The sequence below is a fragment of the Urocitellus parryii genome, chromosome 8 (assembly GCF_045843805.1).
Source record: "Urocitellus parryii isolate mUroPar1 chromosome 8, mUroPar1.hap1, whole genome shotgun sequence".
NCBI classification, from domain to species: domain Eukaryota; kingdom Metazoa; phylum Chordata; class Mammalia; order Rodentia; family Sciuridae; genus Urocitellus; species Urocitellus parryii.
In genome coordinates this window covers 90911032-90938017 of record NC_135538.1, presented here as the reverse complement: position 1 = coordinate 90938017, position 26986 = coordinate 90911032, and the positions used below count along the sequence as shown (strand labels likewise).

Here is a 26986-nt window from a genome sequence, read left to right as displayed (position 1 = left end):
ATATCTTAGATATAAACCAGCAATATCTCAAAAATCTTAAGAAAGATAAAATGAATATGACACTTTGTGCTAATTTAAGTGACAAAGTCTTCTGACACATTTATAAATTTAAGTCATTAGGAGTTCACAATTAGTGGTGTCAGAGTCATCTAGAAAGACTGATTATGCCTCATGAATATTAAAATAAAGCATATTTTAATTAAGCCCTATTTTGTTGCTTATCTTCTTTACAATTCTTAATACCTCTGTATTAAGAGCAATATTTTTATTTAAATAAAAGCACTTCCACATTAGATAATAAATGAATATTTGAGTGTTCTCATTTTGTTTGATGCACGTTTTTAGAAAAATCTATTTTTGAACAAATAAGTGGACTAAGATAAGTGTTGAATTCTTCATACATACACCCATTTATTACTCCAGTTTGAATTGTGTGGGGTCCACTTATATGTGAATAATTTTTATGAGAGTTGTAGCAATTTGAAAAACCTTGCAGATAAACCATATAGACTGGAAATATCAAAAAATTAAACAAATGTAGGTATGTAATAAATGGAAAAAACTGTGTATAGAAGAATATTTTGTAATATACTACCATCTCTATGCACAAATTTACTAAAAAAGTTAAAGTTTATCAAATTTTAAGCACATACAGCACAACATAGCACCATTCATAATGTAGAAATAAAAACAAAAAGATGCAGTATTAAATCATGCTGCATAAAATGAACTGTTCTGAATATTTTAGTACTGTAATAATTTAATCCTTACTTCCTGTTGCTAGTTGGTGAGCTCCAGTGTTGGGAACTGCCACTTAAAACACTGTGTGATAATAATCATCTTGGTATGAGTAGTTTGTCTCTCCAGTAAATTGAGTATCACAGTTTAAAAGTGATCTTTCACCATTCTTGGATATTTTTTGCAATATGATACATACATCATACAATATCTGTTATCTATTTTTACTAATGGGACTTCTAGTCTACAGCAGGCTCTAGGTTAAGTTTTGGGAAAATCAAAAGTTAAAGACTAATTTTTGATTATACAAATGTTGGCAACCCTATTCTCTGTATGATTCATAGGATAGGTAGGCAGATAGATAGATAGATAGATAGATAGATAGATAGATAGATAGATAGATAAGATAGATAAATAATTTCACATATATATTGAGACTGTATTATTTTGGGAGTGAAAACATCTCCTGATACCCAGGATATCAGGGAGCTGGTAAACTACTATAAACTAGGTTCACAGGGGGATCTTGGTATTCTCCTGTTGAACATTTCAACAGACGTATCACAAAACATCACACAAGGCCACTCTATGACCCCAATGGATCCTAACAGAAAGTAGACTAGATCATAATCATATCTGCATAGTGATCACATCATACACATCATTCAAATGTAAAATTACAACCAGAATATTCCTCCATTGTAGCTAGCATGAGAATTTCCCCCTCTTTATGAAAACTAGGCTTTTATCCCCTCTTGTCTTCTATCCTTCCAGGTAAGTTTTGTGAACTCAGACATAATAGAATTTTGCTCAATTTCTAACAAGCTCCTATTGAGAATGAAGTCTCACTTCTTAAACCCTTCCCCCAAAGTATATAACAGGCTCAAACTTATAATTCTTTCTAGCACTTGTGTCTAAGATTTCCATGGGTCAAGAGGGGTGTGCCTTTTCCCTCATTGAAGTGCATTACATATCTGACTTCCCCCTCCACAGGTTTGCTCCTGCATGTGTTTGGTGACTGTCTACATCACCAATGCCCTGATACATGATCTTTGGGAATTAAAGAACTATAGGCTAAAAAGTACATATCGGCATCTCGATGAAGGAAATATTGTAAAAATTTAAATATATTAGGAATTATAATTCATAGAATTACTTAAGAATAACAAATATAGATAAATGTGACATCTTTTTTTGTTGTCCATCAAAAACTGGTTATTTCTCCAAATACTAGACAAAGAGGCTACTATTATCAATTTGCAGTGATATATCATTTTTAGTAATTGATTAGGTCACAAAATTAGCTGTGGATTTTTATATTTTTCTATATTTTAAATTAATATCATCTATCAGCATTGTGGGTCTCCATGTTACCCAAATTATTCATTTATTTATTATTATCTTCAAAATTTCAATCCAACTATATCGTAAGTTATGTAAGAATTTTGTTCTAATAAAGTAAATTGCCTAACTGTTGACATTCTTAGTCTTATATTCTACTTTAATCACTAAAATTGAGGGACAAATTTTGAAAATCTTTAAATAATTAGTATAATCCAGAATTCTGAACTGTAATCATAGGGCAAAAGGAAGTGTATGAGTTATTTCCCAGGACATGTTGTGATTGTTTTGATTAATCCCTGGAAAATAATCATTTGAGTATATTTATATTTAATTATAATATTATTTCCTGTTATATCTATTATTTTCTTTTGCCTCCATGACTAGAAGTAACGCATTCTGATTATAATACTTGTGATCTTGCATACACTTGAGAGATCTGATATTTACTGAATGAATCAAGAAGTACAAGTTAAATAACAATGCAATCTGTTTGTCAATTGTTAGTATTGAATAATATTCAACTATAGAAGACAATGATCATTTATGTTGTAAAACTTGGCACTAATTTTACTAAAATAATACAGACTCCTGATAATATCTGGGTAACAGACTGAATATTTTAATTCAATTGACCCATTCCTTCCTTGTCATATTGTGTGAATGGTCCACAACAGCACTGAGATGAAAAAACACACTTTGAAGAAATAAATGCATCTGTTACACGCCCACATCTGCAAATTGCCTTTGCAAGCTAAATCTGTTTATTCCTTTGCTGATTTGACATCTGGACTTTGGTATTTGCAAATTTCAAGCTAATGTGACACTGTCACGTCAAGAAATGACTCTTCATCTTTGGATGGTTATTTTAATTAAATGGAAAAGTGAAAATAGTATCTGGATGCATCCCAAGGACATTGAGCAGTCCAAGTAATTTCATGAAGAAAACTAAAAATATATTACTCACCGATAGCTTTTGTAAAGGTCAGTACAGGTGGAATTGTTCTTACAAGGATTCTTTTTGCACTCATTGGTTTCTTGTTCACAAAAAGTTCCTTCCCAATCAGACAGGCATGCATGGCAGCTCTAAGAGAGTATGAAAATTATAAAACTGTTAAGTTATTTATTGTTATTACCTATCATCCAGTCATCACTGTTAGCTATTCTGATGTCTCTGGCAATTTGTAATCTTGTTTTCAGTTTTAATAAAACATCTATTCTCTCCCCAAATGAGTTTTACTCCAATGGAAATTTATGTGAACCACATTGTTTTATATATAATTCAAAAAAATATTGTAGTTTGTCAATACAATCTATACAACATTAACATTTTGTACATCATGACCACAATATATAACTATCATCTTGCCAAAATTTTTAAAAAGTAGTATATTAATAAAGTGATTGTTACTAACATGAACAAAACTAAAGAACTATTTTTGCAGCTTAGCAACTAGATCACAAGTTAAAAAAATAAAAGTACAAAAAGTGAGCCTTCTGAATATATTTATAATATTACTGACAAATAAGTAACATAAATTTCAGTAATAATAGTAAATTAAACTGTAAAATTTCGCATGACATTTCACACAAAGAGTTCATGTAAAACAATATTATTCACATTACAAAGGTCTTGTTTTTCCTGTGTTAGGTAAACAAACAAAAACCTCAAATTACTGAAGAGCAATAGTTAGTTACTAAATAAAAATACTTTGAAGAATATGTCTTTGTGATAAATTAGAATTGAGGCATTTATGTTTAAGAGTCTAAAGAAAGTATTATGAAAAATGCCAAAATCAATGATAGTTGTTATCTACATCTTCAGTTTTCAGTAGAAGTAACAACTAGATTTAAATGGTTAGAGAGCATTGAAAATGGCTAGTACTGATATATGCTCTAAATAAAATATATATATACATTGGATTTTGAAAATTCACTGTGAATAAAACTAATGGCAAGTATGACATTTACAACCTTTTTACTTACCTGTAAAAATAGCAATAGTTAGGATAAACATTTTGAAACAAAAATAATATTAAACCTAATTTTACCTGCTTTTTAAATTTCGTTTAATGTGATATCTAGAAAAGCTGAATTACACACTTGCATTTATATTGCAAGGATCAATGCTAGATGACATCAACCCAGTCTCTCCATTTGTGAATAAAGTCTATTCAGTTATAAACAGGTATATGAGGAGCGTGAGTTCCAAGAGACTTGAGAATGAGACTTAGTTTAATACATCTCAGTGTCTTGTAAATTTCCAGGATACATGCTTAAGTTATGTTGGTTGAATAAACAAACAAAAAAAAAAGCAAACATAATGTAAAGACTAGTTAGTACTCAGATTTCAAATGGAGTCTATTACTTTTACTCATTATAGACAACAAATTTATTTTAAACTTAGTGAAACATCATATTATCAGAAGAACAAAAAAATGCATGCTTTATGTATGGTACACCTAAATTATGATAATTCAAATATGTAAGTTTCATTTGGTGCCCTGTTTTGGCTTACTGGGGCCAAATGGTTTTCAATGCTATATAAGCAGCTGAAAAGCTGGGATATGAGAGGCACACTACTGTCAATATTGGGCTTCATTCCTGCAAAGTGTATTAATTATCCACTCAAGGTGTATTAATTTCCACTCAAAGTGGAAAATCAAAACATGATTTGCTGGGGTTTTGCATCAATTTCACATGTTTTGTGCTCCATACATTGCTCTTATTCCCTGAGTAAGGTACCTCAGATTTCATGAATTGTGTTTGGCTTACTTTTGGTAAATGCTAAAAGAGCACATATGCAAATGTTGAATGCAATGATAAAATTTTATCATCCTTCTATTTGTAGTGGACACTCTTCTTCAACATAAAAGAAAATGCTGACTCTGAAACTGGGGAAAACTGCCTCATTCAGCAGTGGAGACCAGAACAGAATAGACTGGGCAGAACAGGAATAAATTCTGATGGGCAAGTCATGTCTCTTTAGTTCTAATCTGAAATTTCACTTTTTAATAGGTATGAATCACTTCTTTAAAGACAAAAGCACAAAAAAAAATACTGGTTTTAACTTTACTGTATCTGTAATACAGAGAATCAAAAAACAGTTATATTTCTTTCTCATTAAATATGTTTATTTCATAAAAGCTAATAATTTTGGCATTTTGTATTTAATAATTAATAGAAAATTATCACAATTTCAGGGTATACATATCATTGAAATATTAGATATTATAGCAGTGATCTGTAAATATGATGGAATCTGTACAAAGTGGAAACATGAAAGAATAAAGAAAATATATTTTTAGATATTTAAAAACATTAAATATATGAATGTTGATGGAAACAAGAAAGAGTATAAAATAGAAACAACAGAGTTCAACTATGTCTACTCATCAGTACCCTACTTGTGTTAGAAGCATATTTTAAATTTTGACATTCTTTTTAAAAGTGGTTTTTCATGAAGCATTAAAAAGTTAATTTCAGCAATATTGAATAATGACTCAAGGTAAAATACTATTTTTAAACCAGACTGTGAATTTATAAAATAACGATAATATTTTTGAGCCACTTTTGGTAGAGGAGGGAAATGTATTTAAAATATATTTATCAAAAAGAATAAAGGTTTGCACAATTTGGAAAATTAGATCCTCATGATTTTTATCTTCTTTTACAGAGTAGTCATTATGCTTACTAAAAAATGCATACAAAGCGCTTTCTCCAAATTGAAAATATGCAGATAAGAAGGAGACAATATAGATGAAGACAATAAAAGATGACCTGGGTCCAATATATTGAATTCCATAGCCAGTGAGACAAAAGAGACAAAGCCCTCAATTTAATGGTAATAATTCAATGAACTCTATTGTAATTTAGTTTTTCAGATCCACAAATATGGTAAATGTCTATTACTGGGAACAAGTATCACAAAGTAAGAAGTGTAGCACAATTATGAATATGAATTTTGAAGTTAAAGGGTGTTTAAGTTGTGAAAACCATCTTTTTCTGACCATTATCTATTGTTATAAGTTTTCTATTGCTACATAAAAAATAACAATTCTATAATCCTCCAGAAAATTTATATATATATATATATATATAGATAGATAGATAGATAGATAGATATAAAGTGCTAATGGCATCTACTTCATAGGCTGATATTTAGTGGCATGAAATTACGTCAATATACCACTTTACAGTTTCCCTGTTCAAGTGTGCAAATTTCAGATAATTTAAATCCTCTGTTTAGGGTTTACCAGGCTGAAATCAAGGTATTGACTGGGACTATGATCTCATCTAGGATCGGGAGTTGTTCAAAATCAGTGTAGTTAGCAGCAGCTTTTATTTCATTCTTCCTGTAGGACTTAAGTATCTATTTTTCTTGTTAGGTGTCAAACAAGGATGTCTCTCAGCATTCAGAAGCCTTTCTGAGGCCTTTAATTCATTCCTTCATAGCATGACCACACTCCTTCATGGTCAACAGAAAAGCTGCTTCAAATCCCTTCAAAGTCCCATCAAACTAGGTCAGCACAGCATAGGATACTCTCCTGTTTGGCTAAAACAAGGGCAACTGGTTGGAGTCCTTAGTTACACTTACAAAATAATTTTCCATATAGTTAACATATTCATAGGAGGAATGTCATATTCATAGTTTTCACCCACACTCAGGGCATGAGTAGCAGGAGGCCTTAGTCCTGAGGACCATCTTATAATTTTGCCCACCAAATCTACTAACCTTAAATTCTCTAAGAAAAATTACAAAAGAGGGATAAAGTAGACAGATATGAGAAAAAGTAAATTGGGAAAATTCATTCAGGAAGAAATAGAAAATCATGCTAAACCATGGAATATATCATAATGCACCAAAGTAGGAAGATTGGTGGTTGAATCACAGGACTCAAAGAAAATTATTTCCAAATCTTTATGCCATACAGGTACAAAGATCAGAAAAACAGGGAAACTGCTGACCTTATTTTTTTTACACTAATAATGTCTATCTATTAAAATCTGGCAAACATGTAAGAAAAAATGCAAAGACAGCCAATTTCACTCATGATTAAGAAAATAAAGTGAATATATATTATGTTCATTTTATTTTGTATATATTCATTATATATGTATATATATACATATATATATTCATTTCATAATATCTAAAAGTTTCAATTTATATAATGCATGGGTAAAAGTTTTTGTAGAAATATAAGTATGTATCAATACAAAAACATCTATAAAGAAAAGCAAAAAATAGTTTGATTATTTCACAAGCAAAAAATCATAAAATTCAATACATATTGATGAAAACTCTCAGTACATGAGAATTTAATGTCTATATATTAATCAAAAGCGATCTGCAAAATTATTATGCAAGCCATAACTATGCTAGACATCATTTTCCAAATATAACTAGACAAATTTAATAAAATAATATAGAAGCATTTTGAATTATTTTATTTTAAAAATTCATTGGTGCATATTAATTATATAGAATAATGGATTTCATTTGTAATAGTTGTACATGTATATAACATAATTTGATTTATTTCACTCCCCAAAAACCTCCTCTTAATCTTCTTTCCTTCTTAATCCCTCTAATCCCTTTTCTCTACTGTAATGGTTCTCCCTCCTACTTTCATGACAACTTTTCTTCTAGATTCTACACACAAGAGAAAATATATACTATACTATTATACATACTATACTTGTCTTTTTGTATCTGGCTTATTTCATTTAACATGATGTTTTCCAATTCCTTTCATTTTCATGCAAATAACTTTTTATTTTATTATTCATAATATTTATGACTGAATATAACTCCATTATGGGCTGGGCGAGGTGGCCCACACCTATAATCCCAGTGGCTTTGGAGGTGAAGGCATGAGGATCACAAGTTCAAAGCCAGCCTTAGCAATTTAAAGAGGCCCTAAGCAACTCAGTGAGATCCTGTCTCTAATAATATATAAAATAGGGTAGGGGTTTGCTCAGTGGTCAAGTGCCCCTGAGTTCAATCCCTGGCACCCCTCCCCCACAAAAAACCCTTCATTATGTGTGTATGTGCATATATGCATCACATTTTCTTCGAGCATTCTACTGTTGATGGATACTTAGACTGCTTCCATAACTTATAATTGTGAATTGTGCTGCTATAAGCATGGATTTGTGTGTATCTCTGAAGTGTGCTGTCTTTAATTCTTTTGGATAAATATTGAGGAATGGTTACCAGGATCACATGGTAGTTCTGTTTTTAGTTTTTTTGAGAAATTTTCATAATTATATCCATAGTGGCTGTACCAATTTACATTCCAAAAAGTGGCATATAAGAGTTCCTTTATTTCCACATTCTCACCAGCATTAGCTGTTGTTAGTGTTCTTGATGGTTGCCACTCTTACTACAAAGATGGAATCTCAATATAGGATTGATTTTCATTTTCCCAATGACTAAAGATTTTGAAGATTTTTTTTGTACAAATTTTAGCTACTTATATTTCTTTTTAAAAAAGTTGGTACATTTAGTCCATTAGTAAATTCATTAAATAAATTATGGTGTTTGGGGTGTTGATTTCTTTGAGTTATTTATGTGTTCTGACTATTAATTGTCCATCACAATGGTAGTTGTCATTTTTCTCCAATCTGTGGGCTCTCTCTTTACACTATTATCTGTTTCCTTTGTTTTTCAGAAGCTTTTAAACTTGATGCCATGTATCAATTCTTACTATAATTTCCTAGGCTATCTGAGTCCTATTCAGGAAGCCAATCTCTGTTGGCTTGTGTCCAATATGTTGAATTGTGTCCTGTATGTTTTCCTATAGCAGTTGCAAAGTTTATGGTCTTACATATAGGTCTTTGATACATTTTGATTTGATCATTGTACAGGGTGAGAAATACAGATTTAATTTCATCATTCTACACACATATATGTAGAGCCATCCCTGGGCTGTGTATGGACGGTGTTGCACATTATATCCTAGTGAATAAGATAATTGGTGTCTGGGAACTTTCAATGGATATTTCCTCTGGTTGACTGCCCAGACCCCCATAGAAGGGGTGATCTGCTGTAGCCCTATAGCCTCTTTGAGATGGATGTGACCTGCCAACCTGCTGACTGCAAGACTTCAGAAGCAAGACTCCACCTTTGAAACCTTACCCCTGCCTTTGATATACTCCCTTAAATAAACCACAGGAGCATTTTTCTAATTGTTTATCTCCAGTTTCTATATGGGCTGAACTTATTAGGAGCTCCCCTTTTAAAACTATCTCTTCTGACTTTGTCTTTTGTTCTTTACTAATAATTCTAGACTTTAATTTCTCACATGGCTTACATCCTCCTTGGCAGCAAGAAGAATGCCCAAATGAGGTGCTGGCTGCCTCCCCAAACATATATCCAGTTTTTTTTTTCCCCACAAATTATCAAAGAGGCAGCCTTTTATTTTTTTGTGTGCTTTTGGCACTTTTGTCAAATATTTGATGAATATAGCTGTGTGTTTTTGTCAGTATATCTTCTATTCTGTTCTACTTGTCTATATGTATGTTTTTATGCCAGTATCATTCAGTTTTCTGTTACAGTATATCCATGGTGTAATTTGAAATTGGGTATTTTGATGCCTCCAGCATTGGTCATTTAGCTAAGGATTGCTCTGGCTATTATAGGTCTATTGTTCTTCCATATAAATTTCTAGTATAGTTACAATTGTAACATTTAATTTCTAGTTCTGTGAAGAATACCTTTGGTATTTTGATGGGAATTACATTGAATCTTGACTACTTTTAGTAACATGGCCATTTGGTAACATTAGTCATTTTGCCTATCCATGCATAAGGAAGGTCTTTCCATTTGCTGATGTCTCTTTCTATTTCTCTTTGTCAGCATTCTTTAATTATCCTTGTATAGGTCCTAGATATTTTTAAAAACATTCTGAATGGAATTATTTTTTCTGATTTCTTTCTTAGTGGATTAATTATTGGTATATATTATAGAAAAAATGATTCAATTTTATTTGTTGATCTTGTATCCTGCAACCTTGCTAAATTTATTAGCTTTAGATGTCTTTTGGTGGAGACCTCCTCTATGTAGAATCATATCATATATAAATAGTAATTTGACTCCTTTTCTTTACTTCTTCCTGTTGCCTAATTGCTTGGGCTAAAATTACAAGAACTATATTGAATTGGAGTGATTCCAGTAGACATCTTTGTCTTGTTTCTGATTTCAGAGTAAATTCTTTTAATTTTTTCCATTCAGTTTGTTTTTGGCTTTGGGTTTGTCATATAATAGTCTTATAATTTTGAGGTAAATTTCTTCTATCCATATTTTCCTTAGAGTTTTAATCAGGAAGAGGTATTATATTTTGTTTAGGACTTTTTCTTCATCTGTTAAGATGATTACATCTATAATCTATCATCTATAAAGAAGAATTAAGTACAAAACTCATATAATCATCTTAACAGATGAAGAAAAAGTCCTAAACAAGGACATAGTTAGGTCTTGTTTTTAAATGTGATTTATGCCTTTTATTTACCAAATTAAGAAATGTACAGTCAGTGTTATCATAGAGAGGTTTATATTCTTGTCATTTTGTTTTATTTTGAGTGTTTGATGCTTTACTAATTTTCAGTTACTTATTTAATCTTCTAATGAGATTTTTCTTTCCCTTGCAGTATTGGATTTTTATCTTTTTTGCTGTGTATATGATACCTTTCAATGTCTTCTGAAATGCTTCTTTAGGTAATAAATACCTTCCAAGGCAAATGTATTTTTATTTATTTATTTATTTTTTTACCTTGGAAGGTATTTATTACTCCTTTGATTCTGAAGACTAGCTTTACTGAATATAGTAACATAGGTATGGAGTTGTTTTCCTTCGGGGCTTGAAATACATTTTCCAAAACTTCCTGGTCTTTGGAGATTTTGCTAATAAACCTGCTATTATTTTGATGAGTTTGCCTTTTTTAGCATCTTTCATTTCTTTCTGTAGCTTTTAAAATTTTTTCTTGTTCCCATTTTTTTTTCATTTTAATTATGTCATGGAGAGGTTCTTTATCTTCTTGTTCATTGGTGGTTCTATATCCCTCCATTATCTGAATGCCTATCTCATTCCCGAGGTCTGGGAAAATTTCTGCCATTATTGAACTGAATAGATTATCAATGTCATTAGTTTATATTTCTACTACTTTCTCATGTTCTATGTGTCTTAAATTAAGCATTTTCATGTTGGCCTGGAATGCTTAAATATTTTTTCCACAGTTTTTTTTTTTTTTTTTGGGGGGGTGCTGTTGCTTGTTTTCTTTTTTTGTTGCTTAAGCAACAAAAAAGAATCTAGTTCATATAACTTGTTTTAAAGCCCTGAAATTCTTTCTTCTGCTTGATCTAGTCTATTGGTGATATTTTTAACTGGACTTTTTTAATTTAAGATTTTTTTTTTATTAACAAGATTTCAGACTGGTTCTTTTTCAGAATCTCTATTTACTAAATTTTCCATTCATATCCTATATTATCTTTCTTAATTCATTCAGTTATTTTTATCTTCTTTTAATTCATTGGCATTTAACATTTTTAAAATTCATTCTTTAGAATTTCATCCACTTTAGTATCTATGTACTCAATTATGAGGGTATTATGAACTTTTGAAAAAAATGTTGACTTTTTCTAATGTTTCCTGTGATTTTATATAGGGATTTGTGCATCTGTTTGGGGATTTTTCTCCCACCATTATGTAAAGGTCTTTTAGTGAGTAGTTATCTCTTTTCAATATTCCCTGGTCTGGGGGTGTATTTCATAAAAGCACCCCCCTCAGTATGATCTAGTTCTTGATTCAGCCATGATTAATATTTTGAAAGGAAAGTATAATCACAATTTCCAGTGGTAATTTAAGAGAAAACCATATATCATAATAATTAAAGATGTATTAAATATACATATGTATCCATAACTCTGCTAACCAAAAAGAAAAGTGGTAATACAAAGTAGGCTGAAAAACTAGGCAGTACTGTTGGTATACTTATATTAAAATACATAAAGAGAAACAATTGGAGTAGGGGAGAGAGATAGGAGAAATAGGGGGAGGGAGAAGGGAAGGGACTATAAAGAGGAAAGAAAAAAATATATCAAGAAAAATCCACTTAATTGAAAAATACATAAAATTTCATTGAAATATGTAAAAACAACTAATGAGAGACAAGAGAACAACAAAACGATTTATAAAAGAAGTAAAAGAAATAACAAATCCATAAACAAAAGACTGATACTTTTCCTTGTTGATATAATTAAAAAAGAAACTTCTTTCCAGGGCTTCAGTTTTAGAATCAATGTGATTCTGCAACCTGTACAATCAGAAAAATGAGAAATTATACCCCATTTGATTCAAATGTATGAATTGTCAAGATCATTGTACTGTCATGTGTAGCTAATTAAAAAAAATAAAAAATTAAATTAAAAAAAGAAGTTTATGGGACACAGTTAAATTTCAGTTTGTTCCTTCTCATTTCCAACTTAAATAAGGCAATTGTTTTAGGGGAGTTTGTATGCTCTGCTGTGCCTCTATTGCCCACCATGGAGTACTGAGTGAACATTGTCTCCTTTAGAGCTAAATTCACCCTCAGTATGTGTTCCTTTGTACCTACACAGTGGCATGGTTATTTTATGAGACACCAGTCATGCATCTCACCCATGAAGCCTGCAGATTGACCCAGACCTAATTGAGCCCTATTCCAGAGAAGAGCTTGAAGTCTGTCTATTGGGGAGTATGTGTTGCTAGTGTCCAAGTCACAGGAGTGAATTCTCTAAAAAACCTCTGAGCATTGAGGAGGTGGCCAGCCCACAGAGTCTGGGTTGGGACATGGTGTTTGGGACAGCATGTTTTTTTCACTTTTATACTTAGACCCATGCACATCCAGCCTATTTTGTTCCTCCTCACAAAGCTTAGAATGACAATTTTGAAAGAAAATGTACTCTTCTTTCTTTTGCTTTGTTCACCTGCAGAACTTTCTCAAGGTCCCCAAACATTACCATGCAGCTGGAAGTCTATCTATGGTATTTAAACTCCAGGAGCCTTAGATAATGCCCTGGATCACTACAGTCTGCCATTTTTCTTCTTCCTGCAATTGTTGAATTCTTAAAACTTCAAAGGAAGACCATACCATCTAAATTTAAGAAAGAAGGATTCCAATTTCAGGTGAAAGCACACTGAACTCTTCTATTTATGCCAGGACATTTGCCAACTTGAATTGTAATAAATGGAATCTACACAGAAAGAAGTTGTTGACAAAAATCTCTTATAATGGAAAGAAAATAGTAGCATTCAGCCTGACCAAGAATATGGGTACATGAAGAGAAGAATAGGGAAGTGAGTACAGAAGTTAACCTGCAATATTCTTTATTTATCTTTAAGAGGCATTGGTTCCCTTCTAACCTTGCATTTATAGTGTCAAACTCCACAAAAGCAAAGCTTCAAAATCTAATGGTTCTAAAGAGACAGACATTGGTATTTAGGGCTTACAAAAAAACATGGAATTGTCCCATTAAACACACTTGGCTGTTAGTTGAGACCCACAGAGTTAGAAGTAAAGACAAACCAATAAAAATCTCAAACCAGATCACGCCAAACCCCACTTAACTAAAATGAGTTTATCTATTTATAATCTATGTGCATGCCAGGAAAATAAATCCTCTTTGGAGGGTGCTAGCAGAAGATAAACTTTTCAATGTCCAAAAAAAATGTGTGGTATTAAAAAGTGAAGAGGAATACTGATGACCAAAAACCAAGAGATTAATAGACAGTACAAACCTTCTTCCCATATTTTGAGGTTATTAGAGAATTTAAAATAAATACATTATTAAACATAATAAAATAGAAAACAAAAAATGCTGAAACATGGAAGCAACAACAATTCAGAATTTGAAAATTATAGTAACCTGAAATTACACTACTTAATCTATTATTATTGTTGCTGATGCTGTTATTATTTTTGGGTACTAGGGATTGAACATTGAAGTGCTTTATCACTGAACTACATCCTCAATCCTTTTTATTCTGTTTTTATTTTGAGGCAGGGTCTTACTAAGTTGCTGAGGGGCTCAAACCTGTATTCTTTCTGCCTCAGCTTCCTTAGTGGCTAGGATTACAGGTGTGTGCCACTGCACTATCTATTGTATTATTTTAAAAACAGAAACATTAAGACAGGATTAGTTAGATGGTTAAAATTAAATATCCAGATTGAAATATATAAATAAAAAGGAAAAAGAAGTCAGAAAATCAATTAAAAGAGAAGGACAATTAATTAAGAGGTAATATAAGTTTATTTGGAGTACCAAAAAGAATAGAGATTTGATAGATCAACCAAATTATGTTAAGTTCATGTACAAATATGTCTCAGTGATACTCACTTTTCTGTATAATTATTATGCACCAATATATATTTTATAATTTCATGAAGAACAGCTAAGAAAAAGAAAAATCATTGCCTAATAATTTTCCAAAGGTGACTAAAAGAGAACAACCACAGAGTTAGAAAGTATTCCATTCCAATGTTAGATATATAAAAAAAAAAACTTAATTTGATTAAAACTACTGAAAATGACAGACCGAAAAATAAACCATAGTGCAACCAAGAAGGAAAGACACCTTCAAGGAGATATGAAAATTTACAAATTATTCATAAATAGTGTAAGCAAGTACCCACGATGCCAGCTTAATAAAGTAGTGATAGAATGTAACTGCAGACTTAGAAGTCTCTCCCCTTAATATCCTTCAATTATGAATGAACTATAAACACAATTTAAAAAAACAAAACCTGAGAAATTAGTATTGTGAAACATTGCTGGAACTTGGTGACAGTCTAGACTTAAAATGAATTATTAGTTACATATTATCAAGCATGCTAGTAAATTTTAAGAACTGAGGACAAAATGTACATGTCTGATGAAAGTGTGAGGATTAAAGCACTAAGTATAGAGCTTAGTATGCCATCTGACTTCTAGAAAGACACTCCATTTTTACTACAGTATTCCTGTACTGTACTTGTACTGTATCTGTCAAGCTGAACTACTTCTCAGACTCTGTGATTCCTGCTTCCCTGTTTTTCTTCCAACTGGTCTGTCTTTGCATATTGCCACCAACCTCTTCCACCACTCCCCAGTTTTATCCATTTATGAAGTCCAAAACAAAATCTTGCTCATTTCCTCAAGTGTACATTCCCATAATTACTGTTTTATCTTTTATAATTTTTATTTGTATACACATTAACCTGTTTTCTGCTTAGAACTTACTGTTCTTTAAAAATTATCTTGCCTATTTTATTCTCTTCTGATTTATGAGGTATCCATTTTAAGAGTCATGTTCTTCTTGGTTCACTATCAGTATCTGTCTAAAAGAATGGATGCTATGGCTTGCAACTTTTACAATGATATCAATTAGTAATGATTTAGTCATTGAGAACACTTTGCTTATAATTCCTAGATATTTAGTAATCTCATTACACTGCGAAAAATATTTTTCAAATTTATAGTTTTTCATTACAATCAAACAAGTCAGTTCTGTAAATGAAGATTTAAAATCCCAATGAATGAAAAATTGAATATTTCATTTCAAAAATCATTTACATATTAGATTCATGATATTTGATTTAGTCTCAGCCACATTCAACTTACTGAAATGATTTTTTTTTTTTTTTTTTTTGGTGTGGGGGATACCCAGGATTGAACTCAGGGGCATTCGATCACTGAGCCACATCCCAGCCCTATTTTGTATTTCGTTTAGAGACAGAGCATCACCGCAATGCTCAGCGCCTCACTTTTGCTGAGGCTGGATTTGATATTGCAATCCTCCTGTCTCAGCCTCCGGAACCACTGGGTTTATAGGTGTGTACCACCATGCCCGGATAAACTGTGTAAACTTACAATTATGTTCCTAAAAATTTAGATAAATTCTTTAAAAAATGAAATAAATTTTCTTTTTCTTTTTTTTTTTTGAAGAGAGAGAGAAATTTTTTTAATATTTATTTTTTAGTTTTCGGCGGACACAACATCTTTGTTTGTATGTGGTGCTGAGGATGGAACCCAAGCCGCAGGCATGCCAGGCGAGCACGATACCACTTGAGCCACATCCCCAGCCCTGAAATAAATTTTCTAATTGTGATTTTTCTGATTCATTGTTCATATTATTCCAGATAGGACAGAGATTTACTTTTTTCTTTAATAAAAGAAAATTTTGAATTAAAATACATAGTGAATTCAATACTGTAAGAATAAATGGCTCTATTGTCTGTTTTCTTTAAAAGTTATTGTAAGTATTCATTTTAATCTATAAATACTTATAGACTTGGTCACAGACACAACAATTTTCAATGCTGAATAATGCTACCCAGGGTTAAATATAAATATAGTAATTTTTTGTAAAGGCAAATAAACAAAACTATGTTAATACGATTTCATTCAACCAAAGAAAATGATTTATCTTGGTACTTTAAATCTAAAGTGAAATAATATGTATTATTCTGACAGAAAGTTAATGGAATATTTAAAAACAATTTCTGTAAAAAGCTGTAAATGCCGAATTTGATTGAACACATTTTGAATAAAACAGTGAAAATGCATGTTACAGAGAATAATACTTTTGAGACAAAACTGTTTTAGAGAAATACAATTTCTTTAACTTTGTAAAATGTAATATAAATGTTAAAAGTACAAAAAGCAAAATGGCAAATATGGATATTTTGTAGTATAAATCAAGCAATGCTGGTTTGTAAAAACATTTTCTAAAGTAAGTTTAAACCAGTGAGGAACGTAGTCATTGTTTTTACATGGTTATATTTTTATTAGTAATAAAAGAGCAAATATTTAGGACCTAATATTCTGAATGAGGAAACTAGCACCAACTGCAAATTTTCACTAGCTTGATTTACTATGTTCTAGTTAATTTACTAATAAAATTCATATTATATTGGTCAGAAAACTCCAGCTCATTGTCTCCAATGTTATTTTAGACCTGTAGTTTCAATGAGTAACCATTTCTTATAATTCAGTTCTCTTGTGACATGGACTTACCTTCCTAAACATCGTATAATCTTTTTAAAAGGGTTCTCAACTTTTGGCAGTGGTTTTAAAAAACAAAAGGAAAGATATTTAACCTAGAATAAAGGGTCTTAGAGTAGTAGTCTCAGATAAAACTAAAAATAAGGCATCTGTCATTGATGTGTGCTGTCCAAACACTTTTTTAAAAAATATCTTGAATACTATTTGACATATTAACTCATTTTGACAATTGACTTTGTCTATTACCTAAAGCTTTATGCCCAGGACACATAAAATACTTAAGAATAAAGGGCTGGGGTTTTGGCTCAGCGTTAAAGCACTTGCTTAGCATGTGTGAAGTGCTAGGTTTGATCCTCAGCACCACATAAAAATAAATAAATAAAATAAAGGTATTGTATCCAACTACAAATAAGAAAAAAATTTTAAAAATACAGAAAACATGATCTTTTGAGAGACCATCAAAGCATAAAGATGCCAAAATGTGAGTGCAATTTGCAATCAATAGTCTAGATGCTTGGGATCTTTACTGTGTTAATCCGAAAGCCAACTGACAATGATAATACAAGAACACCATGGACTAAAAGCCATATATTTTTTATTTCCAATCAGGCATTTTTCAAAATGCTTTGCAGAAAGCTAACCTATAGGTTCTTTTCTTATATTCAGTTACTTAACACATTAGTAAGCACATATACTTTTAGATCATTTATTGTTCAAAGGTATCTTAAATGTTTTATCATTTAGTTCAGTGGTTTTAAAATTTTGTTAATTTTAAGAAAAAAAACACTTTATAAATACACCTGTTGCTAGGGTACAAAAAAACATAAATCAGTGTAATACAGAGCTGTAAATAAATAAAGCAGTATAATGCAGAGCTGCTCTGACTGAAATGGGAAAAGGAGCCCAGAGCCAGATCAGCTTATCTTCTGCACCACCCTGATGACACCTTTATCTGCTTTCCCATAAGACCCAATGCACAGATTAAGAACCACAGATGTATCCATTTTATTTTATACTGAAGACTTGGAAATTAATTGTTCAAACTACTACAACTAGTTGATGGCAAAAGTGAATTAGAATTCAAGTCTCTGATTTTCTCTTTAGTAATCTGCAACTTTAAAATGAATTTAAAATATCTGGTATGTATTTTCAGAAAATTTTGTTAACATGATATTCTGATAGTTTATTTAGTTGTCCCTTGGTATCTGTGAGGAACTGATTTCCAGATCCCCACTGTATACTAACATTTGTAGAGCTCCACTTATATAAAGCAGCATAGTATTTGCATATAACCTATGCACATTCTCCTATATACTTCATATCATTTCTAAATTAACTACTACATTGTAAATGCTATGTAAATAGTTGCTATGTTATTTTTTTTTTGAGAGGGCAGTAATGATAAGAAAAAAATATCTCACATGTCCAGTATGGATGCAACCGTCATAGGTCATTAGAAATTGTGGGAGGTAACTGCAGGATATTTCCACACTTGACTTCATTTATGTGGAATTAGGGTAGCACTTGCATAATGGGCAATTTAAGTTTTAGCTTTTGGAACTTTCTGGAATGTTTTATTTCCAAATGTTTTTGGCCCAGAGAGCCAACTACACATTTGGTAATCCTTTTAAAATGTGAATCTCATATTCACGTATATCAGTAGAACACAAAGTTGTTAGATGATAGAGTTGACAACAATTTGATGTCACAACAGTAGAACTGACCAGTAGGCATTATCCTCACCCTCAAAGTAGAGATGACCATGGAGAAAGTCCTAATACTAACGTGAATTTATATAAATGTGTGGTTTAAAATGAGATGTGAGGAGTAAACAGAAATATACTGACAATAAATATTATTTTAAGGATAGATATTGAGGACATCCTTACTGAGATTGATAAGGATGAAACAATAAAAATCATGGCTTTGATGGACACATGTAGTCATGAGATATTTGCAGCCCCAGGGTATAGATATATTAATGTGTCTGTAAGTTTTTACAAAACTCATTTCTGGCATAGTGGCCCCCCAAAAAATGAACATCTATGAAAGGAGAAAAGTAAGATGTGCTTTTTCACAGGAATAATGGAACCATTACCAACTAATATAATTCTGACTTCTTGTTTTTACATAATTTTCATAATAGCATATTTCATCAGTTGATAAAGTCAAATAAAACAATACATATAAGATAATGTGCAGATTTTAGACTGTATTTCAACCTGTTCTGACTATTTTATGTTCTGTGATTCTTTTGGTTCCTGATAATAATTTATATTTATTAGGATTTGTTTAATTCTCTAAGATTTCTAAGTTTCAACAGAGAATACTTATGTGCAACTATATATGTATGTGTGTGCACCAATAATATATATTATATATAAATTATGTAATTAGATAACTTGTTACATATTGTTACAGACACATTTAGCATATATGTGTATGGTATGATTTATACTTTTATATTCTATATATAATAACATATCAAACTAATTCTCTCTGAATCTAAAGGTTACTATTACAGAGAGTAAAAGAAAAATCCTCAGCAAATACCACATAGATTTAACATTGCAGTGCTTCTTCATATTTTTCTTTTTTAAAATATAATTATTTCCTAGCAATCTGAAGAGGAATTTGGAGCACATCACAGTTGGAAAAAGCATTCACTAGAGAGAAAGTAATCTAGAGCAGGAGGTGTAACTCAATGGTAGAATGTGTGCCTAGCATGCAGGAGGCCCTGGTTTCATATTCTAAGCACTGCCAAAAATATTTTTTAAATAAAATAAGAAAAGGATGTAAATTGGCTTTATCACCCACAATCTTAATAATTATTGAATGCTTTGCATATTTGTTGGTTATAATTCTTTGATATTAGGACTCTTTTGTTTTATGGTTAACATCATAATTTTATAAAGCTACCTTTATAGCAGCAATTAGAAATGAATGAACAGGTGATATAAGAGCCCAGCTGAGGGAAACTTAGGAGGTAGAAACAGGCAGGGAGTAGAACTGCTAAAAAAATGTTTAGAAAAGAGTGTGAGCTACCACCTAAATATCCTTTCCATCATCTTCATGTTGAGGTGCCATGATCTTCCAATAATTGAAATAAGAAAATTTATTATTCTCAAAGTTCAGTAATTCACTGCAACTTGACCTACAAGGTTGTTTGTCATTTTAAAATTCAATGTCATTGATTTAATCACTGCTCTTTTCTTTTCTTAGGATAATCAGACAACAGAGATATAGATAATTCTTCCTTCTATATCTTCTTTATTCTTATTTATTTTTTTAAGGAATGAAACTCTTGCTGTGCTTGCCTCCCTTGTAAATATTTGCTACACATGCTATTCCACTTATGTTATTGACTTAATTCGAACAGAGATATGAATGAAACACCTAGGGTGGGTGTCAGTGTACTTAAAACTGGTCCAGAATACAAATAGGTGGAAGCTATGGAGCATCCCATCTAACTGGTCATAACTGATCTTAATTTTAAATCCATAAATTTGTAATTAGTATTTTTTCTAATCTGTTCAATTCTAAAGATAACATATTTTATTGCTTTATTTTATGATTCCTACATGAGCCAGGTGTTAACAGGGACAATCTGTCTATTGTGCTAAGTATTCCCACAAGCTGTCTAAAGCATTCACAGTGATTTGTTAATTCCTGATTAACAAAATTATGTTCTGAAATTACAGATGGGAACAAAATAAGTGCTTTAAAACTTATGGTTTTTCTTAGGAGAGCCACTGCAAAATTTTGGCTTTGTTTCCATTCCCTTAAAACAAATTATGAGGAAAATGTGTCTTTAGAAACATGGGAGAAATTATATGTCACACAATTAATATTTATACCATAAGATATATTAGTCAGCATCCTTTAATTAAATAAAATCAGTGGTAATTGTCATTGTCATTGACTGGAAGCAGAGCTTCTAATGGCTAAATTTAATTCATTATTTAGGGTTTATAAATAGTTTTTAAAATATTTTCTCTTAATCCTACTACACTAAGTAATCATAATAAGTGGGTATTTCTAAGTAAATGAAGTAAGAGTAAAGTATAATTATGTGGTATCTGTAGTTATTTTATAATTATGTATTATAAAGTCATTTCCTTATAAATTAATTGATATAAGTTTTATCAATTATCTAAAAATTTCAGAACAAGAATGGTTTTGGAAGGATTTTTCACAGTATTTTCTTTTTAAACAGTCACAGTACTTTCTGAAATTGTTATCAATGATTATTTTACTGATGTTGATCCCAGTAACCTAATACAGATCTTCCCATACCTTTCTCTTTCACAATACATTCCAATACATTTAAATGTTTGCCCTTTGATCTTTTTTATTGGTTCTTTTTAGTTATGCATGACAATAGCATTCCTTGTGATATTATTATAAATTCAAGGAATATAATTTGCTCCAGTTCAGTCCTCAGTACTTCCCTTTTCCCTTCTCTCCTCCCTTCCTGTTTCCCCCCTCTACCCATCTTTCTGAGATATATATTTTAATTAGTGCCCTGTGGATATATATACAGGTGAGATTCACTGAGGTGTATTAATATATACACATAGGAAAGTTAGGTCAGATTTACTCCACTGTTCTTCCCTTATCCTTTCTCCCCCTCTCAATTCCCCTCCCCTACTCCATTGATCTTTTACTAATTTTGATGAAATTCCTCCCTGCCTACCCCTTGGCTTTTTCCCCTCCTCTCCCCTTCCCTTCCCCTCTCCTCTCCTCTCCTCTCCTTTCCTTCTTTCTATCTTTCTCCTCATTTTGGACTAGCTTCCTCAAATCAGAAAAAACATTATACCTTTGACTTTCAGGGTCTAGCTTTTTTTCCCCTACTTCCAGGACAGACAAGTTTTGATTCTCAATTTCAATCTAAAAACCTGAACCTGTCCTCAACAACCCCCCCTTTTAAATGGCTTCATTAGTTTTAATTTAATTTTCATTTTGTTCTAATTAGTTATATATGACAGTAGAATACATTTTGACACATTTTACACAAATGGAGAACAACTTCTCCTTCCTCTGGCTGAACATGGTGCAAAGTTATAATTGTAGTGTAATCATACATGTATATCACAAAATAAATCCATGCCTTCTTCCATTTGACATTTTTCAACTATTGATTTTAGATATAGTCCTTTAAATGAAAGTGTCCCAAAGTAATATTTTGGTGTTTTCCAATGACGTTTTATGAATTTGTGTTAAAAATGGTCAATTATTCTAAGACATTTGGGTATAAGTAAATGAAATCTTGTTATGATGTGATTTTAGTAAACAGGAATAATACTCGAGCAATCAATTACCTCCTTAATATTCACAATTTATAAATAGAGTCATGCATCATATGACAGTCTTCAGTGTAATACATGTATGATATGCCAAATTTAATCTACTATACTTCAAGCCATGAAAAATTATGCACACGCAATTATTTATAAAAAGCAACTCTGTTACTGGTTTATGTATATTCTATAGTGTATTTTCTACAATTCATTTAGAATGTTATCCTTCCACTTACAAAAATGTTAACTTTAAAATCGCCCTAAGTCCTTCAGGAGGTATTCCTGAAGAAAGTTGTCTCATGGGAGATGACAGATCCATGTGTCATCATTACCCTGAAGACCTATTGGACAGAACATGGAGATAAGACACAGAAACTGGTGATATTGTCCTGGTTGTAGGCCCAGGTTTATGTGTGTGCTTGTGTTTTAGTTTCTAACAACAACAACAACAACAATAACAACAAAAAATAAAAGGTAAAAAGAGATTCAAATAACAAAAACCTTACAGAATAAGGATATAAAGAAAACATAGTTTTGTACAGATGTATGATGTATTTGTCTTTTAAGCCAAGTGTTACTGTTAAAGAGTCATAAAGTTTAAAAAGTTACAAACTTTATCAAGTAAGAACAAGGGTCAAGGTATAGTTCAATAGTATAGCACTTGCCTATTTTATACAGATGAATCATTTTTTATCCTTTATACTGCATTTTTATTGTAGTTTTTCTGCATTTGGACATACAAATCTTACTATTTTGTTACTGTTGCCTCAACTATTCAGTATAGTAATATGTTCTTCATGTTTGTAAGGAGTAATAGTATATACCATACAGCCTGGGTATATAGTAACCAATGTCATCTAGGTTTATGTAAATATGTTTTATGATGCATGCACAATACTAAAATTGCTTAATGATGCATTCTCAGAATGTATTCCCATCATTGAGTAACACATGACTCTGTGTGTTTTTGTATAAATTCATATCTGTATCTGTATCGCTGTTTAAAAATGCTCAACAGCCATTCTATTCACCTTTCGGACACATCTGCAAGCTGGAATTGGTAGGTATTACAAAAAATAAATGCCTTTTCAGTACAGTGGTGTAAGTACAAAAGGAATTCATAAGACATTTTTATGTATTCTATTCATTTCATTAAAGTATTTGTCACATCATTTGTTACATCATTAACTCTCTCCAAATTCTCAATATACTGATATGCATTTACTGTGAGCTTGAGTTGGTATCCACCATCTGATTCATGCCAATAAGTTAATGGGCAATTTATCTTTTATATGTAAAACTGGGCTAAGAACTGGTGTATTGGGAAGATATATTTTTGAAGGAATCTTTTCTGCACTGATATGCTAATAATTCATTGTAGTTCATGTATTGTTGCTATTATTTTCTCATTCCATGAGGATTGTAAAACTCATCAAACCATGGTTTCTAGTCTTTAGTAAAGTAATCAAAAGCATAAACACAATGTAGTTTTCATTTCTCCTATCAAGTTTTCAACTAAGAAATTATAATGGTGATATTATGTTTTTTGGTATTATTTCCTGTAATCTCCTTTCCCCTTACTTTTCACATTTACTCAACCCACTTTATTAATATGTATTAATTTGTTTCTTTGATTGCCAATACTTAGTTCTCTTGTTTCTTTTCCCAGTTTAACTGCCAGCTAAATATTGATTGCCTAAATGGGAAACCTATACTTAGTGGTATATGGGTATATGGATAATTTGAGAAATACCAGATAATTTTATTTTAAAGTTTATTTCTTCATAAGTAACCTAAATTGTATTTGAAAAAAATAGGATAAATGCATTTTGAATATATTAATTAAGGACAAATTTATTTTAGTAAAAACTTAGTTAATTTATTTGGTATTATAATTTGTATCAGGAAGACAAGCTAAAAATTGTGGGATCTTGGCCCTCCGATTATCACTACTTCTTGGCTTTCTATTACTATGCCATGGCTATTTGAGGAATGTTTCTTATGTAGTTTAAAATATTCACAATTGTGTGATGAAAGGAATGCGTATCAGAGTTGTGTATGTGTGTGTGTGTGTGTGTTTAATTCTGAGTCCACTTTACAGACAATGGTGTTTGGGGGCAGAATATTTTTTTCCTCTACCCTAGGAAAGCTAGTGTACAAATGAATACATTTCAAAGATGATTACTACATGTAATCCAGTTACCTTTATGTCTAATTACCAAATGCTTTTTTAATTCACTCAATGTTAAATAAAAAAATGGAATTGATTAGTGAAAGGATCACTCAACTGAAATGGCTAACTATTTTAGAGCCGTCCTTTGATCATGTGTGACCCCAGTGTAGTGAGCCTTTAGCCATAGGGTTGATACTTAAATACTTCTCCCTTTGTTCAGGAAGTTCTCATTCCTGTGATTCTGAAAGCTGTTAACTGAGTCCGGTGGCTAGAATTTGGTCAGCATTGCCTCATGTGAAACTTTCCAGCAAGTTATTCTGAGACTGCCAAAGAAAAAAAACAGCAACAGAATTGACATAACATATGTTGGCATAATAGCATAGATGGCCTGCAGCTTGTTTTAGTCATAATCTGATAGTGAAGTAGTCGGGGAAGAAGGCAATTCACATGTATTTCCATTTCTAGCTATGGATACCTACGAATTCAAAGATAATGATTTCTGTGATCAGATTTCAGTTTCACTTTCCATATCTTTAAGTTCTATTCTTGTTAATTTTTCAGATCATTGCACATTTTCTTTTATTGCACTATGTCATTGAATGTTCGTGATTTATAGTAAACACATAAAATATCACTAGGAACAAAATATTAACTTAGAAAACCAAAACATGTTTCTCAAAGCTCTTATGTATAATTATAACATATGCTATAATATGCCCCTTTTTATTAGATAAGTTATGAAGAACACACTGCTTACTTTTAGGACAAAGGGATCAATATTTTCTGTGAAAAGTTGAGGAAGTAAAATGTTTATTAACTATATTTTACAAAGCATTACACGTAGTAAGTTCTAAATGAATAATTTATTTTATCATCACTACTATGACAGATTAATAAATGCAGACTTTTCAAGCAATTTGAATATAATATGTATCTCATTTGGGGTTTAAACTTGAAAAAAAAATTCCTTAATGATTTTTCAAAATAAGACACTCAAAAACAATATACATTTATGTAAATCAAAAATTGAATTTTTATTTTTACTATTTATTTGGAAATAATTGCTAATTGTAAGGTATCTCTTCATTCTCCCTCCAAAATCTTAAAATTTATTTTCCTGATCATATAGTTATTGAGTATTCTTGATTCAGTATTCTTTATTCTTCAATAGAAAATATTTTTAAATTAATTTCATTTGTTAGAAATTTTAAAGCTATGTTATTAATATAGTTGTTAGTTTAAATTGTTCTATGGTAAATATATTTGCTTTTATTTTCTGTCCAATGAGATTATTTATACATATTATTTTCTTGAACATTTATTTACTTATTTATTTTTAGTTTGTTAGGGAAAATGTTGGAAAATTTCCTATCACAGTAGCTGGCTGTAGCAAATAATTCACTGAAACATAAGCTTTATTCTTTTATTTAAGAGAGAGAGAGAGAGAGAGAAATAGAGAGAGAATTTTCATATTTTTTTTTTTTTTTTTAGTTTTCGGCAGACACAACATCTTTGTTTGTATGTGGTGCTGAGGATTGAACACGGGCCGCACGCATACGAGGCAAGCGTGCTACTGCTTGAGCCACATCCCCAGCCCATCATAAGCTTTATTCTTTGCTCTTCAGTAGATGCAAATAAATGTAAAATTGGTCTTTGCCTTTAAGAAACAAAGGCAGGGAAATTTTATATTAATAATAGTAATAACAGTTGAAGTCACAGAAATGGATTCTGCATAAAATCATTTATGCTCATGATCAGGGGTTACAAATAAATTGTATAAAATCACATAATATCAATGAATAAAAATTGTATAGTAATAAAAATTCATATAGTCTTTTAAAAAACCACATATTTGCTGAATATATATGCTCCATATTATAGGTGTTTAAGATATTTCAGTGAAGAACAGACAAAATAGTTCTGTTTGAACATGTGCCTAAAAACTACTATAATTTTCATATGGAAAGATAGTGGTATTGACCATAGAAATATATAAAAATTCCAGTTATTTATATAAGACTTTTAATGCAATATGTTCCACATGATACAACTAATTTAAGGAAAGACATTGTTGTATTGTAATTGGCTGATTCTTCAGCAGAAATTGAAGAATCATACAAATGAAAACCATTCAAATTTTGTTCTTGAGAGTAAGTGAAGAAAGAAAATTTATGAAACAAAAGAAACCTCCAAAGGCAAATTTTCTAAATCTAAATTACTCATGAGTACCCACATGTTTTTGATATTTTATATTAAAGTCACCATAACTGTTTTTCACATTTATATGAATACCAGTCCTCTTACAAGTATTTTCACAAGTCATTCAGCTTTTATTTGCTGCTTGATTGCTGTTTTTTTTTTAACTTTTTAGCAAACTTTTGTAAAATGTTTTTAGATATAGCTAACAAT

General features: G+C 31.0%; 1 protein-coding gene across 1 annotated transcript in view; it reads right to left on the bottom strand.

Annotated features, from left to right (window-relative positions):
• Eys (EGF-like photoreceptor maintenance factor) overlaps positions 1-26986 on the bottom strand; it is a 1574159-nt gene that overhangs the window by 1112533 nt on the left and 434640 nt on the right. The window contains 1 exon segment of the mRNA XM_077801488.1: positions 3047-3165. Coding sequence (XP_077657614.1) covers positions 3047-3165 — 119 coding nt within the window.